The sequence below is a fragment of the Salminus brasiliensis genome, chromosome 18, assembly GCF_030463535.1.
Source record: "Salminus brasiliensis chromosome 18, fSalBra1.hap2, whole genome shotgun sequence".
Taxonomy (NCBI): domain Eukaryota; kingdom Metazoa; phylum Chordata; class Actinopteri; order Characiformes; family Bryconidae; genus Salminus; species Salminus brasiliensis.
Genome location: NC_132895.1, coordinates 4,215,376 through 4,234,930, shown reverse-complemented (window position 1 = coordinate 4,234,930; position 19,555 = coordinate 4,215,376). Strand labels below are relative to the sequence as shown.

Sequence of the window (19,555 nt, the reverse complement as noted above, 5' to 3'; positions counted from 1 at the left end):
CCGGTGATTTAGCACACATAATAAAGACTCACTGATATAGGTGGTGTGTTAATGGGCACAGTGGTGCCTCAGTGGTTTGAGCACTGCGTTATTGATCACATGGTTGTGGATTTGATAATCAGGACCACTGTTTGGCCCTTGATCAAGGCACTTAACCTTCTCAGTTCTAGGGGAGTTGTGCCATGGATATCTCATATCTCATATACAGTATGCCAGTATATAGATTTTTAATATATTTGAAGTTTACTTATATCCACCATTTGTCTCAACATAAGACATATATTTTAAACATATACAAGGAAATACTGATATATATATATAATAGTAAATAAGTAAAAACCTAAATTATAGTACATATACATACATATATAGTATCATATATCATATATGTACTATAATTTAGGTTTCCTACACATATGTATTTACTTATTTACTATTATATTATTGTATTTACTTATACTATTATATGCCTATCTATCTATCTATCTATCTATATATATATATATATATATATATATATATATATATATATATATATATATATATATATATAATAGTAAACAAGTAAAAACCTTTAGGTTTAGTACACATATGTATTTACTTATTTACTATATATATACATATATATATATATAGATAGATAGATAGATAGATAGATAGGCATATAATAGTATAAGTAAATACAATAATATAATAGTAAATAAGTAAATACATATGTGTAGGAAACCTAAATTATAGTACATATATGATATATGATCATATTATCACATATCATATATGTACTATAATTTAGGTTTTTACTTATTTACTATTATATATATATATATATCAGTTTTTCCTTTTTTCCGTTTATGTTTAAAATATATGTCTTATGTTGCAAAATTTGTAATATGAGACAAATAATGGATATAAGTAAACCAAATATATTAAAAATCTATATACTGGCATGCTGTATATATATATATATATAAATAGTAAATAAGTAAATACATATATGTTGGAAACCTTAATCGTGGTACATATTTGTTATATGACATATCTGCCATATTTACTTATTAATCAAAATAAATGTATGATCCACATATTATATATTCATACATTTGTGTCCAATGTATGATACCATATATTTATATGGGCTGTCACAATAAAAGGGATACTATGATAATCGCTTACTACTACTACTACTACTAATAATAATAATAATGATAATAATAATAATAATAATAATAATAATAATAGCCTGAGTGAATGACCCACCATGCTGCTTTTTAATTTTTATGTATTAATTTGATTTCCTTTCTAAAATTAATCACGTCATCAATCATTCTCTCAGATTTACATATTCAGGCCCGAGCGCGTCGAGGCTGCTGCGCATGCGCCGTGCGCTGCATTGTACTTGCCAAGATGGCGTTGAGTAAAACATTCGGTCAGAAACCGATCAAATTCCAGCTCGAACAGGATGGAGATTTTTACATGATCGGCTCAGAGGTACGTATTAACCCGTGTTATTAATCCCGTGAAGTCCGTGCTCGGATTACCGGGCTGTGCGTGTGTTAATTAGGACCGAAAACAGTCGCTGTCGGGCGCCTTCGTCTTCACGCTTTGTTGAGTGCTAGCATCGATGCTAACGGCGGCGGCGCCGCTAATGAATGAACAGAAGACGGAGGCGGCGGTTATGAGGCTGGGTTATGGGTTTATGGACACCAACACTGCTCTGATATATATATATATATATGTGTGTGTGTGTGTGTATTTACAGTGAAGTCCGGGTCCGGTGTGTACAGTGTGTGTAACGGCATCTGTTAGCTAGCCTAGTGCTAATGCTAGCTAGCTAGCTAGCGCAGCTGTAAACAAGGCTCCTCCGACCAGCTGCTTATTACATACTGCAGCCTTTAGACCTCGTTTAGACCTCCTAAAATATTAAATATTAATGTAGTTATAATATTAGGGACTAAAGGCTTCTATCTGAGCCCGTCCTGTACTGGTACCAGCACTGTTTTCCTCTCCATCGGTCCACATTGGTGTGTTTATATTAATGAAGGCATTGAGATTGAGGGCAGTGAGATGGTTAACACAGCTTGTCGAGCCCCTGTAGAGGAGAAGAGTAGAAGAAGAAGTCCTGCCAATAGATTAGGACTCTCTGCAGGAGCAGATCAACGTGATGAACCTACACCTACACCTACACTGGCACCATGCTGCCTAATAATGGCAGGGGTGGGCTAGTAGAGGGGTATAATGAAGCCCCCCAGATGGATGGATGGATGGATGGATGGATGGTGGTGGAGCTCCATCCAGTACTTTTGGGATGAGTTAGGGGGAGTTGGAGATGATGAGGTGGGGTGGTGATCATCCAACCTCATCTTGACCTCACGAATGCTCTTGTTTGCTGAATGCAATCAAATCCTCACAGCAGTGCTCCTCCGAAATCTAGTAGACAGCCTTCCTGGACAGTAGGGACAGTTACTCCAGGGGGAAGCGGGATCAACTCTTTATTGAACTTGAATCTTCAACAAAAAAAAAACCCTCCAGGTCTCATCAGAACTGATAAAGCAGGTGAAGATGAATCCAGTAGGAACAAGAGCTTCTCATTCTGAAGAAAGAAAGAAAGAAAGTAGTCAGATCTTGTCGGTGAGCTAGTCTGAAGAACAGAGCTGGTTCGGTTCCTCCAGGGTTCTCCTGGACGCCCCCTCCAGTCCAGCCAGCACAGCGTGGAGGATGTGTTCAACTCCATCAGCAGCAGCAGCAGCAGCAGCAGCAGCAGCAGCTCACCTGATTTACCATCATTAAGCCCTGATTTACCACCAAACCAGGTGTTGATCTGAGGAGAACTCTAAATAACACTAGACTCCATGAGAGAGGAGAACTTTGAGAGGAGATGTTCTAATGATGAACACAGTGATGGAGAACCACCATCACCACTTTCTGTAGGAGTGATATTATTAGCAGCTCTAATATACGTTGCACATTTCTAATCAGATATTTACTCAGAAATATAAAATTATAAATATGCAGTGTTCAGTATACAGTGTGTTAGTGAGTGTTAGGCATGAGTAGACTCCTTTGTGTATGAAGTATAAAGTGCAGTTTACAGGCAGTAGTGTTTTATTGGTGTAACGTGGAGTTCAGTAGAGTGATGGTTGATGGAAAGAAGCTGTTCCTAAGCCGACCGGCCGGTTCAGGCAGGGATGCTCCTCTATCTCTTCCCGGATGGTAGGAGGTTATGCAGCGCGTGGCTTAAACAGTATGGTAAACAGACACCCGATATAGATCACACTCCTAGAAAGTAAACTGTTTAAACAGTGCATTCAAAACAACCTTCAGCACCCAGCAAGTGATGGACGTTAGTCAGGCCTGGGATGCTCAGAGTAAAGTATGCAGTTTATTTATATAATAAATAAATATATAAAACGCACAGTGCTGTTTTATGTGTAATATATAATGTATATGATGTTCATTATATATCATGATATTCAATATTCTGTAGATTATATTTCTAAAATATCTAAATTGGGACTGAACACACCAGGAACACCCTTATAATAGCTTATAATATTTAATGTGGGGGTTTAATACATGCATCAGATTTCGAGTTAAAATTATAATCAAATCTAAACACACATATTTATGTATATATATATATATATATATATATATATATATATATATGTATATGTGTATGTGTGTGTATATACATACACTATATGCCCAAATATTTGTGGACACCCCTTCTAATGAATGCATTCAGCTGCTTTAATTTGAACCATTGCTGACACAGATGTGCAAATGCACACAGACTGCCAATAGAATAGGACTCTCTGGAGCAGATAAATCAAACATGCCACTTTTGGCACCATGCTGCCCCCTAATGCCAGGCGTGGGCAGGAAGGGAGGACCTGCGATACCGCTCCTTCACACACTTGGGATGAAGCAGCAACCTTTGCTGGAGGAGCTGCCCAGTGCTGCCAGAGTCTCATGCATGGATGCCGGCTTGGCTGTCCTCTTCCTCCTTTCTCCCACCATCTGCACTGGGGCTAAGCTGAACTAAGGCTTCCCAAGACAGAGCTGGCCCTCTTTATATGTTTGTTTAGTCTCTTCTTGTCTGTCGTAGAGATGCTTTTGCCCCAGCAGACCAAACCAGTAAAAGATGGCAGGTGCTCAGGAGTGCTCCAACAAAAACAGGATTAACAGATGTCCCAATACTTTTGTCAATATGATGCAATATGTGCAACTTTGACACCAATATAAGCCTGATATCATCCTGTATTCTTATGAATATTGCTTAAATTAAAAAGCAGTATCACAGTAAATTGGCATAATTTACTGTCAGAAGTTTTATTATTATGACCTCTGTTCACATTAAATTCAGATATCTACAGAATTAATCCCTCTCTTTTTGAGTAAAGCAGTAAATAAGAAAATGCATGGGTAATATAAGCAAATAAGCCTCCAGTGTTCGAAACTCACCTTCTGCCTACATAAACCTCGCCATTGCCCCTACTGATCATGCCTATTTGTCTTCATTTTGCCTCCCCCAGGTAGGAAACTACCTGCGCATGTTCAGAGGATCACTGTACAAGAGGTACCCATCCCTGTGGCGAAGGCTTGCGTCTGTGGAAGAGAGGAAAAAGATAGTAGCATCGTCGCACGGTAAGTGATTCGAATGCCATTGCGTTGCGTGAGCAAGTTTTGGGTGCTTCTTTGCTCCATGTTGACCCTACTGGTCAGTCCAGCAAGCAGTTATAGAGGACCACAGTCTCGTTTAGTGCATGCCTATCATCCAGATAGTCCTGTAAGTCCTGCTTCTGGACAGCAGTTTGTGCAGTGTTTTATTTTGTGTTAGATCATGGTTACACAACTTTAGCCACCAGTGTGACTCTGCTGAAAGCGTCGGAGTGTGAAGAAATCTTCGAGGGGAACGATGAGAAATACAAGGCGGTGTCCATCAGCACCGAACCTCCAGCCTATCTTAGGTGAGAAGCTCTTATTTATTTATTTATTTATTTATTTATTTAAACCCTCCCCCCCGTACATACAAGGGTATTTAATGGACGATGTGAATGATCGGGTGTGTCTCTCCATATCTGCATATATCAGAGAGCAGAAAGCGAAGAGGAACAGCCAATGGGTCCCGACCCTCCCCAACAGTTCTCACCACCTGGATGCTGTGCCTTGCTCTACCACAATCAACAGAAATCGCATGGGACGAGACAAGAAGAGGACGTTTCCCCTGTGGTGAGCGATGTTTTTACGTCTTAAACCATGACATGGAGCAATTTTACCCTAAAATATCAGCTGCAGGCTCATGTTGACGCTCCACTGACTGTAGTAATGGGCACAGTGGTGTCTCTGTTGTTGCCACTCCGGCTCTAAATGCTCAACTATAAAACCTATGTTTCCTCGTGCTCAATCCGCTCGGTAAGCACCAGCAAAAGTGCTGAGTCATTCAAAACCGTAGGCACGCCGGTGCTGGAAGTCTTCTGTGTGTGGCCGTAAAGCAAGTGACCACGTTAAGGTCGTTTTACACCAATTTGGACTTTTCAGGACTCCAGAGATGCTGGATGGATGCTGGGAAAGATGCTGATAATTTACGTGCATTAAAATCAGGCTCTGTGTGAAAGCCTTAAGTGATATCTCTCTTTTGAGGGTCTGGATATCCAGATACTGCAGACAGACCCTCAAAAGAGAGATATCACTTTTAAGGCTTTCACACTGAGCCTGATTTTAATGCACGTAAATTATGCATTAAAAACCCCCCACTAACTTAGCAGTAAAATTAATGCTTAGTATTTTTTCTTTCTTTTTAGAGAGACTTTAATTTTTATTTTATTTAAAGTTTCATTTTTTTCTCTTTTGAATATTGCAATTTTTGCATAAACAGGAGGTGTACAGCTTTTTTTTAAAGGAGACATTTTATACATAACTGTCATTAAAAATAGTTTCCAGTTTCAACTACGATAAATAGTTTGTTTAAAAAAATTTCTTTATAGGTCATAATAAATATGAAATACTGTGATTACGGTTATCATACCGTGAAAATCTTATACCGTTGCAACCCTAACCCCTTTTAATAAACACTGCCAATAATAATAATAATAATAATAATAATAATAATGCTGCCAATAGAATAGGACTCTCAATGACAGATAAACATGATGAACCTATTGGCACCATGCTGCCTAATAATGCCAGGCGTGGGCTAGTAGAGGGGTATAAAGCCCCCCAGCATTGAGCTGTGGAGCAGTGGAAGAACTGTGTTCTCTGGAATGATGGATGGTGGTGGAGCTCCATCCAGTACTTTTTGGGTAAGTTGAGGTGGTGATCATCATCCAACATCCTGACCTCACTGACAACCTTGTTGCTGAACACAGTTAAATTCTCACAGCAATGCTGTGCTCCTCCAAAATATAGTAAAAAAAAAAACACCTTTACTGGACATTAGAGACAGTTACTCCAACAAAAGCTGGATCAGCTCTATTTATTAGCCCTGATTTCAAAAGAAACAGTGAGCAGGTGTCCCAGTACTTTTGTCCAAATAGTGTATGAACCCTCTAAAAAAGCTATACCCGTGAGTTAGTTCTGGAAGCATGTTTAGTGTCAGGAAAATCTGCCAGGAGTTCTTTACGGACGGGGTTTCTAGATGTTCTCAAGGTTTCTAAAAGCAGTTGAGTGCTTATAAATTCTGGAGCGCTCTGAAAAGGTTGATGCCTTGCAACATTTATTCTTTATAATTGAGCAGCCAGCACAAATGTTTATGTCTGGTGGACTGAAATCCTGAGTAATGAAGCAAGAACTGCAGAATCTGCAGAAAATAAACCCCGCTATGTCTGTGATATGGACTCTATAACACTCCTGTCACATTAACAGTGAGCGTTGAACGGTTCAACAGACTATACATCATCTCGTGTAGCAGTTTGACTAGTCTGCTTTATATGATCTTTGTAGTTCTTCCAAACTCCGGTCCGTTTTGTTTAGCCCAGATGCTTTTTCATGATGAAGCAATTTCTGGGTACCAACATAGTCATAAATAAATGTTGTATTACAGCGATGTCAGGAAGAGTGGATCCAGACTGGAGTTTTGTGAGGGGGAATCAAAGCAGTGACCCGGTTACAGCGCGCTGCTGCCGCCTTTCTCCCCTCCATGGGTTGTTTTGGGTCAGCAGACTGAACAGGCCAGCGAGGACCCACAGCTTGCTTTTGTTTGGGCTCAGAGATCCCTTCAGGTCACATCTTTTATCAGCCGTCAGCTCATTTTCTGTTGATTCTTCTTAAAAATAAGCTTTTTATAGACGCGACTGTCTCTAAAAGATGAGCTACCCCCTCCTCTTCTTCTCCCACACAGTCGAGAAAGTGCTGAGGAGTCCGGGCCGCTTTCAGAATCACTCTGGTTTATCAAAACAAGAAACCCGTCAGCCTGAAATGTGCCTGACGGGCCAAAGCTGAGGAGCGTCTTCCTGTGATATTTAACATGTAGACCCTTCAGAATTACTTTACTGGTGCACACACACACACACACACACACACACTTAGATGTCAAAGTATCTAGACCCTTATTCTAGTTAGTGAGTAGTCAGTTCAGCTGCCTGCTGTGGTCTATTAACCTTGTAGAAAACCATTGATGGTAGAAATGGAGATCTCTGAACCGTGCCCATGAGCTGAGGAGTGGTGGGGCCATGTTCTGTGGAGTGATGGAGCTGAACTGACCATCCAACATCAGAACCTGACCTCAATGATGCTCTTTCAGCCTGAATGTGGTCTAAGGTCCTTTGTTGGCCTTTATGTGGCTAAGCCGAGGGGCGTCTTCCTCTGATATTTAACATGTAGACCCCTCAGAATCACTTTATTGGCCGGGTACACAAGCAATTTGTCTTGGACGACTGGTGCACACACATACACACTTGTATGTCAAAGGATCTAGACCTTTCTTTTCTATTAACCTTGTAGCAAGCCCTTGGTGGTAGAAATGGAGAGCTCTGTACCGTGCCCATGGTGGGATGGCTATGTTCTCTAGTATTCTAGTTAGTGAATTCAGCTGCCTGCTCTGCACACATGGTCTATTAACCTTGTAGAAAACCATTGTTGGTAGAAATAGAGCTCTAGACCATGTCCATGAGCTGGGGAGCGGTGGGGCCATGTTCTCTGGAGTGATGGCGCTCCATCCAACATCAGTACCTGACCTCAATGATGCTCTTCTTGGTTGACACAGTACAGTTCTCACGTGAGTGTTTTAATATCTGGTGTAAAGCCTTCTCAGAAGTGCTGTGAAAGGGAGACAAGCTTACTATTAATACCATTGATTTCAGAAGAAATGGTGGATTTACGAGCGTCTACAATTCTTTATAGACAAACCTGTTATACATTGGATGTGTATGAATGGCCCAGGATACAGATAGTACGCAAATAATGCAGGAAATACAAATAAACAAGCACAAATGTATTGGACCTTATACATTTCTCACAAATTCTGACTAAAGCCTTGAGCACACAGCAGATTATAGAAGACTGGGTATCTCACTGTATCTCAATTTTGCTGAATTTTCCCAAAAGGCATCATCCACTGCACAATTTCAACCTGTTGCTGAACCGACCTGAATGCACCCCAAACACACATGCCTTGAGCTACCTAGGAGGCTCGCTGCACCATTTGCCCTGACCCAAAATGAAAGAAAGGTGAAAACCACCTTTAGGTGGGATTATGGGTGGGAAAACTGAGTCCGCAGGGGGAATTGGCGATACCCTACATACGAAGCAGATTTCCGCTCCACTTTAAATAGTGCTGCAGTATAGGACATGTACATGCACTAGCACTAGAATGTAGATGTTGCGTTATTTAAGGTGGAGTAGAATTAAAATAAGAAACTGCCTTAAAATGGCCTTAAACTGCTCAATTCTCAAGACTCGCTCACCAGTATACATAAAAAAAAAAATAAAAAAAAAAGATCAATCATTTGATATGCTCCAACTGGTCTGAAACGCGATCGGGAGGCCACCAATGGGAGTCTGCACCACCCGTACACTACTACCCGATTCTCTATCCAGCTGTCGACTCCCAACAGACTAGAGCCAACCAGCACTGAGAATCATGGGGCTAAAATCGCAGTGCAGTTTCATTACTTTCAACTTTTCCACTAGCAGATGGTCTCTTTACAGTGCAGTGTGTAATTCTGTCAGTCCTGCGCTTGACTGTTGGTGGGATCTTGACTTGAGGTCTGATTAAAGTGGTCCCATACACATGGGATTTGCTATGCGTGACAGCTGGACAATGCATCACTCGTTAGCCGTCATTTATGATGATAAATCACACTGTGTGCTGCATCCTAAAATCTTCACATCTTCTTTTCTGTAGTTTTGATGACCATGACCCAGCAGTGATCCACGAGAACGCCTCTCAGGCCGAAGTTCTGGTTCCAATCCGATTGGACATGGAGATAGATGGCCAGAAGCTCAGAGACGCGTTCACCTGGAACATGAATGGTAATTCTGCTGCAGAGAAGTGTTTTCAGTTCCGATACAGATACCGTTACATGAACTTTGCGTATCGGCCGATACCCGATACTGATCCGATACCGTTGTTGAATTAATAAACCACATAGCTGACCATCTGGGAGAGACTTAAGACATCAGGATTGTTTCAGAACAATCTATAACAACTGAACACAGACGTAAACGAACCCGATTTCTGTTCATTGGTCACTAACATTTTTAACTGTGCTGGACGTCGGCACAGTGCCGGCTCAGGACTCTTATTCCAAAATCTGTGAGACTAAAGAGGTGCGAGCAGCTCCTCCCTTCTCAGTTCTCCACATATGGAAGACGAGTCGGATTCTTCGCTGATAGTTGATGACAGATCTGGTTAGATAGGAGGAGTCTTGCTGTTTTTGCTACGATCTGTGTATGATGTCTGTAGGTTACCCTGATCCTGGGTTATGAAACCTAGAATACCATCGGTGCGAGAATCAGGTTCCGTGAATGGATCAGTCCTTTGGCTCAGACTAATTATCCGATACCAGATCAAGCAAATTTTGTTAGTATCGGGACCGATATCCGATGCTAGTATCGGATCGGTGCATCCCTAGTTTTCAGCGTACAGTGGATCAGCAGCTAGCATTTATAACTCGATATGGTAATAATATCATATCACTGTATTTAAACACATTTTTACGCTCATACAGAATGCTGCTGTCCAAAAACACTCATGTTCAATATTATTATCCAGTTCAATAATATTTATCCAGTTAAACAAGACTAATTACAATTCTTTTCTCAATTTTTTCTATAAAAACATATATAAAATTGATCTGTGTTATTTAAGCACTGATATCTGCAATATACTTGATAACATATGCATAGGATGAATTAGTCATATTGCAGACCAAAAACAATTGTTTAAGGTAAAGTTAAAACAGCCTATTTTTCCATAGTGAAGCATTATTTTTTTATTTATTTATATATTTTTGCTAATATTTGTAATGTTCCTCATCATTACTCTCCACCCTCTCTTCGCTCCAGAGAAACTGATGACCCCCGAGATGTTTGCAGAAATCCTATGTGATGATCTGGACCTGAACCCCCTGACCTTCGTCCCAGCCATTGCTTCTGCCATTCGACAGCAAATCGAGTCCTACCCCACCGACAGCATACTGGACGAGCAGACTGACCAGAGAGTCATCATCAAGGTGGGTAGCACTGTGACATGTGGTATAGACCTGGAGTGCATCATTTGCTCAGTTTATACCTGGCAGTCTGCAGTTTACTGCCGTGGGTATAGTACAGTCCTGTGCTGCTGTTCACACTCTCAGTCAAAAGTCTCTGGTTAAAGACAGAACTACCAGGGAAATGCTTATTTTTCACTGGCGGCGGTACTGTGCACCTCTTCTGCAAGCTAGTATTTAGAGCCGAGGGAGAAGAGCCACTTCTCAGCTGGTTTAGACTGTTATGGTTCATAATAATCAGGTAATAATAATGAGGTAAAATGTTTTCTCCACTTAATTATTCCCCCCAAAACAAAGTTTTTAAAATTGCCCTTTTAGCACTTTTAAATATATTAGAAACATTTTAAGGCTAAAAAACACAGCTTGCCAGGCTAGAATGCTACATGCATACTAAAATTAACTAGTATTAAATGGCAGCCTAGCACGTCTTAGTGTATAACTAATATTATGAGCCAATAGGTGCTCTGATTGAAGCGACATCAGAGCCTTCCTTCTAACAGCATCTGCAAAGTATGTACATGTCTGATTGGCCTATTATGTCATTACTACAGCGGTTATGTTTAAATTTAATAGATTACGACACTGAGGGCCAGCTCCTCTACATGTAAGCAACTCACACCCTGTCCAGTAGGGGGCGAGTGTGCATATAAATTAGCTGTTGTCTAGTCTTGTCTGTAGTCTCAACTGCATAACCTCTTTGTTTAATCGCATTGCTGAGCTAGATCACTGCATATTCTTGTGAAATGTGATGTCTTATAATTAAAAAGTATAGAAAAATAATTAAATTAAATTATATTAAAAGTAATTAAAATATTAACTGGTTATAATAGGTTTTTTATTATGTTTTTATGCCCTTGTCTGTTAAAATGTATATATTTTACAGTTAGAAAGTGTGTTTTGAGGGCTTTTTCAAATAGAAAAGCATCTATTTGACCTATTGATCAGTGCTAGGTTATTAAGAAAGCCGCATAACCACGATATGTGTTGTTACTGTACTGCATTTAATAATGTGTTTGTGCTGTCAGCTTAACATCCACGTGGGGAACATTTCCCTGGTGGACCAGTTTGAGTGGGACATGTCCGAGAAGGAGAACTCTCCAGAAACGTTCGCTCTGAAGCTCTGCTCTGAGCTCGGCCTTGGAGGAGAATTTGTCACCACCATTGCGTACAGCATCCGAGGCCAGCTCAGTTGGCATCAGAGGACGTACGCCTTCAGGTGAGGCACACATACACACACAATTACACATTTTTAACACACACACACACACACACACACACACACACACACACGCATGCATGCCTTTAGTTGTTTACGAAGTTCTGGTTTGAAAATATGCACACGCACCCATGCCCTCACACACACACACATACAAAAACACACATGTTTACTCAGGTGCTGCCGCCCTTCCTACTCATGCTGACCGACCCTCCAAGCTCCATGAGACACGTGCATCAGTATGGACACAATTAGAACCAGAATAGCTGTTGATGGAGCAGCTTTAGCCCATCGCTCTGTCAGTTTATAGTCCAGCTGATTAACTCCTAAAACCCTGAACTTAGGTTACTGCCTTCATCGTAATCAGTTTCATAGGCCCTTAAATAGAACCCTGTGGGACTCCACAAAGCCGAACTATTACCGAGTCATTTTTTTTGTAGTTTCTGCGTTAGGAAAATAACACACCACTGTCTTCTTGTTGTCCGTCAGGTGGAAAATAGTCCTGCATTTGTTTCCGAGTAAACCGGGGTGTTGATTTAATGTGTTGACGGTTTCTGTGAGCCTCAGATACACAAGTTTCGAGTAGGGGGGGAAAGATCATTTGTCTGTGGGTTTCTCTTTCTGAGGTATTCTGTGGCGACGGCGCCACTTTTCTGAGCCTATAGATGAAACCTCAGTGTGTGCTTGTGAGCATAAATTTAAATATTTTCCTTTAGACGCAGTATGGCCTGAGGGATTTCTTGTAACGCCACTTAATTGAATCCATAGTTGTTGTTGTGTTTTTAAGTGAAACACTAGAACGTAGGATAATAGACATTTTGTCAGAGCAGGTTTTCAATTTTTGATGCAGTGCTTGAAGGTTAGGATTTCTACCTGATTTAAATCATGGGTTTTATCTTTGATTAGTTGCTTTTAGCTCTGCATTGAATATGCAGTGTACCTTTTACCTTAAGCCATGTTCAGCTCCCCCTCCTCTGCTGCTGCTGCTGTGTTCTGCTCTCTTCACTGGCTTCCTGTAGCTGCTGCCCAGGTCATCAGATTCAAACCCCTGACTCTGGCCTACAAAGCCAAGACTGGACCAGCCAGCCCCTCCGTACTTGATGGCGATGGTCAAAAGCCCGATCTGCACCAAGAGCCCTTCCAGCTTCAAGTACAGCTCGGCTCGACCCGCCATCCTTTAAGATCCACGGAAGACGAGCAGCCAGACTTTTTCTGTCCTGCACTGAAGTGGAGGAACGAACTTCCCCTGGGTGTCCGAACAGCAGAGTCCAACTCTCACTGTCCTCAAACCCAGACTGAAGACCCTCCTCTTCAGAGAGTACTTAGTGTGTAGAGTATTGGGGTCTCCATACTGACTTCTGTATTTAGTAGTATCTAAGCTTAGAGGGATCTTCTGGATACTAGCCAAGGGTATATTTGTCTCCATGCATCAAAACCCCTTATGAAACCTATGCTTCACTTTCAGGGGCGTGCAGTCTGTCCTGAAGTGTGCGTTATGCCCCCTCACATCACACACACGTACATACATAAACACACCCCACATACACACACACACACCATGCCCTGTTTACACATTAATGGATTAAGACCATCTTCATTGTGGCAGTCCAGCATGTGTTCCAACACATCAGCTCATTCTTTATACCCTCCACCATCGACACACACTGCAAACACTGCGGCTACTTACTCACTGCTGAGTTTACTGTTTCAGATGGTACACTGGCATGTTTCCCACAGTGTTTGTTTGCCCTCTGCCGTAATGCTGGTGTGTTCAGTGTGACGATTTCATTTTGCATGTGCCATCACACTACTGTTATTTGTAGTGGGGAGTCAGAGTTCATCTCAAGTGCCTTCCTTGATCACTAGTACTCAGATCAGGGGTCGTTAATATTGCAGATATTAAGAAAAATAGATCTATTCGGATTGGATTCGTTTGTCAGGGGGACGTCTGTAATAAATATTTTTTCATTTTTAAAGTCCAAAGATTGTCAGATGGGGACGTTTACACCTGGTCGCTTTATGCATCTTGAGTACCAGGATTATATCTGGATAAGGCCTGAAACACCAGTAATAATTACCACCCAGCAAACAAATTTGCATATTTACGTGTAAAAGAAAGGAGTCTAGCAGACGCTCTGCTGCAGAAGTGCTTCACTGTTTACTCAGAAAATACCCTCAGCTAGTTTCAATAGGCTGGAGTCCAAAAGATCTCTCTAAGCTGAGATACTACTGAATACAGAAGCCAGTATGGAGACCATAACACTCTACATGCTACGCTAGAGCTGGGTCTTCAGTCTGCGCTTGAAGACAGCGAGCGATATTCAATATTTCGTCCCAAACAGCCATCTGCTTTTAGTCCAGCCGGAGGCGCATTTGACAACCCAGTGTTGCGGAAATACATGTGGCTGAAGTCTAATCAGGATACAACCCAGATATGAGTCACATGCAGTGACCAGGTGTAGCTTTACTTCACTTCATGCAGCTTAAGTATCAGGATTATATCAGGATAGATCCAAGCCACTGATAAAAGCAAGTGTAAATTAACGAACCCAAAACTCCCCAAAAAAAATTCCCATCACTCAAACCACTTCAGGAGGTGGTCTGAGAGGCATTTGAGCCAGTAGCAGTGAGTTGCTGGAGTTCGGATAACATTCACATTTTACTTGACTACATGAGAAGCCAGGTGTAAACACAGCTCGGATGCACTGGATCACTCGAACCAAATTCAGAGGTGGTCAGAGGGGGGTGTTTAGGGCTGTGTATTGACGAGGACCTGGCTACACATTTCATATTGCAATACAGGGATTATGATTCAATGTTTGTATTGTGATACTGTCAAAAAAATAAATAAATAAATAAAATATATATATATCATTATTTTAGATAATTCAGATTTTAAAAACTGTCAGTTTTAAAAACTCTTGTTTGCATAAAATTACTTTATTAAGACTTTTAGAACAGTATGCTCTAAAGACAGCACTGCCATCTAGTGGTTTAGGTTTAAACACAATGCTAAATGAACCTCTGTCTGACTCCAATCTTTACATATAAACCATTTCATTAATAATCAATACTGTGTTTTTTTGAGAATCGATACAGTATTGCAAAATAAGTATTGTGATACCTTCGACACGCCCAGTCCACTGGAGTAATTTTGACTGGTTTCTGGTTGCTGATCTCTCGCCACACCCCCAGTCTCTCGTTCTGTGTACGTTTTGCTGGTTAAATAGTTCTTCGCATTTTTTATAGAGCTGTTATGGGAATGCGAGAACCAAATATGGTTCCACAATGTTGTGCAACTGCAATCGTTCTTTAAAACTGTTTATGATAAAAGTAAAAAAAATACATGTAAAAAAAAATAAATAATAATGTATCAATTGTTACTGGAAGTAAAAAAGAAATTTGGTTCTGTTCACACTGGAGATGCTTCTAGTGAAAAGTGTAAACAGAATTTGGCAAAATTTTATCCAGATATGAAGTGCATGTTAATGACCGGTGTAAACGGGTTGTAAGGTTTTCATTTTGTGATTCAGAAATTGTTTAATATCTACCAGAGAATCTTGGATGCGTGCGCTTGGACACTAAAATGATAAAAGCACCATGGTAGTTTTCTCAGAGGACAAGACAAAGAAGAAAATGACCCCTGTTCCCCGTGTAAATGTACTTCTGTCCGTGGCTTTTTTTATTTTTTTATTATTTTTTTATTATTATTATTAATAATAATATATTTTCTTTCTCCACTACAAAAACACAAGTACATGGCTTGATTTAGTAAAGAAGCTTTGGCTGATTTATTTTGCTATTAACGTCACTTAAAACCTCTCTGGAATGTATTCACTTGAGCGCTCGTGTTGGTCATGCAAGATTTTTTTTATTTTTTTTACAGCTGGTTTTTAAGATGACTTATTTAGATTTTTACCTAAAACAATGTATTTTCTAAAAAAAAATAAAAAAATAAAAAGTTTTATAATCTGCTCGAGTGAACACATTTTGAGATCAGTCTTAAAGGAATGGTTTGGCAAAAAAAATATTTAAAAAAAAATGAAGACATGTTTGGTGTCTAGATTTTGCTTCTGAGCTTTATAAACTGGAGCTACGAGGCTATCACTGCTAACAGACACTAGAAGTAATCAGGTGCCCTGATCTTTTCTGTAAATGCAAGCATACACACTTCTCTCAGCCCCCTCAAACTCCAGAGCATCAGCTAGTGCCACCTGGAGTCTTGTCATTGACTAAATTCAACAAGTCTTCAACATTGTAATGAGGGTCTGGATGCTATGTGAGCGGCTTGAGAAGGTGTGGCCTTGTCTTTACCGTGGCTTTTGACTTCTAGTGCTTGTTAGCTGCCTTAACTTCGCAGCTCCAGCGCAAAACTCAACAAGCTTTAGTACTTGAAATACTTGATGTTTGATCGTTAGTGGAAACTCGAGTAAATTGGATCACCGAACCATTCCTTTAACTTCATCATTGCTTTTGCTTTGCTGTAATCCTCTAATTGTTTGCTTCTCCCACTGTCTGTTCCAATAGGTCTGATTTCAGGTCAATATACTTCAAAATTTCTTGATCTTCTCTCCCTCCTTATCCCCACGTTTACCCCCACTTCCACCTTCATGCCCCAGGAAGCTGAGTACCCTCATCTCTTCTTTTGTTTGGTCTTTGCAGGGCTTGCTCCTAAAGGTTGCCCAGTTTTCTTCCTAAGAGCAGAACGCTCCTAAAACTAGAGGTGATTCGGGTGGTTCTTTGAGCGACGGCATAGAAGAACCTCGTTTTATCTTTCGTTAGAGATACGGGAGCATGAGGAATCTTCTTCTCACACTCATTTTTCTGTTATAATCATGGTTCTTCTATGGTATCGCTCATAGGAACCATCTAAAGCACCTTTAGCTTTAAGGGTGTAGATGATTGGATGTGTTTTGGTTATGGCAGAAATTAAATTGCATTATCTTTATATCATTTATGTACCCAACTGTGCAAAATCCATGAGCTTTTAGATCTTTACACCTTTATTGGGTAATATTGACGAAGTGTAGACCCATCATGAAGTTCAAAGTTGAATAAATAAGCTCTGAAGTAACAGACAGTGGCTTGCTGGAGTGATCTTAACTGTCCTCTGCATGTGCTAGTATGACCATTTTAGTTAAATTTTACAGTACAGCACATTTTCTAATGCACGTCATAGTTAAAGCGCGTAGCTGTAGATCAGCGCCCATCACCGCTATGCCTTATTGGGTCACCATTGGAAATGTCTTTGGCCATAGTTTCCTCCACCGTGCCGTCGTGGTGTAGCCTTTCTGCACTGACTTCTTGTGATGTCGCTGTCGTTTCTTGCAGTGAGAACCCCTTGCCGACTGTAGAGATTGCAATTCGGAACACGGGTGATGCTGACCAGTGGTGCCCCCTACTGGAGACCCTGACGGATGCTGAGATGGAGAAGAAGATCAGAGATCAGGACAGAAACACGAGGTGAGGATCACACACACGGCACGTATCAGGAGTATACAAGCGTAATGGGCTACAGTGATTAGCACAGTGGCTGTTTGAAGCCCATGAATAAGGCGGACGTATTTGTCACTGTACTATGTACAGCGAAATGTGTCCTCCGCATTCGATCCATTTGTGGTAGTGAACACACACACACACACACACACACACACACACACACACACACACACACACACACACACACACACACACACTACACAACCCACACAAACAACCAGAGCCAACTGAGGGAGAATAGCCTTGCTCAAGGGCTCAACAGTGCCGAGCCACAACCCTGTCATCAATAGCCCGGAGCTCTAATCGCTGAGCCACCACTGCCCCTCAATAGTGATACATGCACGCCTTGAATGTCTTGGTTATATTTAATGCTGACAAAATATCATTAATACTCAACAGTATCATAAAATACTCTATAGCAATCCTTTCAGTATTTTTCAGCTGTAAAAGAATGCTTTGGCTAAATATCATATTTCTGTAATCACCTACCTAATTTAGATGTAGTCAAACATGTAGGCAACACATGCTTGGTGTCCACATGTTGTCCAGTCCTTCCTCTAAATACAAGCCAACATACCTTTTCCAGTCCACTCAATCACCAGGACTTCACCACCTGAAGCCTGAAACAGTCTCACACTGCGTCTTTAATTTGTAAGCTTGTTTTTGAATACCATGCTTCATTAAAGGGTCAGTATGGAAAACTTGGCACTATTGGGAGCCAACATATTTGCAGATCTGCCTGTTCAGCCTGTAGCAGTTCAGCCCCACCCATTTAACCCATAATGTTATAAGGAATTATTTGGCTTGCATTGCTTTTATAATGTGGTACAAGTCTAGGCAGCCAATCACAATACACCCATTAGCATAAATTACCATATATTTGCCTTAAAGGCACTGTAAAGAGAAGAGACACCTGAAATTACTACATAAAATCACAAAAAATGCAGTATGTGCTTAGTTGATGCATATTGAATATTTTACACAGCTCAGCCAATCAGATTTCAGAACTGGAAATATCCATATTACAATAGGCTTGAGTTATTTGTTTATTTATTTATGAATTAATTATTTATTCCAGTGTTTATAATATAAAAAAATTTCACTAACACGCTTTCCGTTCGTGTCCGCAGGCGCATGCGACGACTTGCCAACACCGCCCCCGCCTGGTAAAGAGAGGAACTTGGGATGCTGCTGCTCAGTAAGCTCAAGTCCTCCCATAGGCTTCAGACTCTGCTGGAGCTTCCAGTCCCCGATCAACACACTCTGGGTTACATTCCTCCAGCCTCCTGACCTCCACAGCCCAGCAACCACAACACACACACACACACACACACACACACACACACACACACACACACACACTCATGACATAGATGCTGCACCTCCCAATTGATGTGGCATCAGCTGGACATGTCAGTGTTACTTTGGGGCTACTTCACTGATCGTGGATCAAGTGAATTTCTCACTGTAACTGTTACTCTGATCTGACTGTAGATATGATTGTGAACATTGGGACGCAGAAGAGGGACATTTATGAAGTTATTGTGCTTTTCGTTTGTCCGAAGGTGCTGAGGCATACTATGTATTTGACTGCATTTTTTAATAAAATAAACCTAGTACTAAACCAGTGCTTTTTGGACATTATTATTATTTAATATAGTTTATTATAGCAAGAACACACACTAGTGGCCAAGGCAGTGAGAACAGTCACCTTCAGTCTCCAGGGAGCAAAGGCCTTGCTCGAAGGGGAACCTTAGGCCCCAAGCCTTCTAGGCCACAGCTGCACCCATTAAGCAGGGGTCAGAGCACCGGTTCAGCCATGCTACGGCACCTTCCTAAAGGGCCGAACAGTGGCAGCTTAGTTAACCTGGATATTGAACCCACAACCTTGTGATCAATAACCCGATGCTTTGCAATATCTAGACAAAAGTATTGGGACACCTGCTCATTCAAGTGTATTAATGGGTGTTTATCCTGCTTTTGTTTGAGTAACTGTCTCTACTGTCCTGGGAAGAAGGCTTTCTACTAGATTTTGGAGGAGCGTTGCTGTGAGGATTTGATTGCGTTCAGCGAGAGCCGAACAAGAGCAGAAGTTAGTGAGGTTGGAATGATGGATGATGGATGATCACCA

At 40.9% G+C, this 19,555-nt stretch overlaps 1 protein-coding gene across 2 annotated transcripts; it reads left to right on the top strand.

Moving 5' to 3' along the window:
• The first annotated feature begins 1,387 nt into the window (after window positions 1–1,387).
• Window positions 1,388–19,048, top strand: LOC140539323 (SWI/SNF-related matrix-associated actin-dependent regulator of chromatin subfamily B member 1-A). Of its 2 annotated transcripts, none has more exons than XM_072662019.1 (9): window positions 1,388–1,488; window positions 4,536–4,647; window positions 4,862–4,970; window positions 5,095–5,232; window positions 9,344–9,471; window positions 10,507–10,673; window positions 11,735–11,925; window positions 17,257–17,388; window positions 18,555–19,048. In XM_072662019.1, exons 1-9 carry the CDS (start codon window positions 1,405–1,407, stop codon window positions 18,592–18,594), a joined length of 1,101 nt encoding a protein of 366 aa, XP_072518120.1. In that variant the 5' UTR covers window positions 1,388–1,404; the 3' UTR covers window positions 18,595–19,048. The 2 variants fall into 2 exon arrangements, with proteins under 2 accessions (XP_072518120.1, XP_072518119.1); XM_072662018.1 differs by having other exon boundaries at window positions 4,841–4,970.
• The last annotated feature ends 507 nt before the right edge of the window (window positions 19,049–19,555 follow it).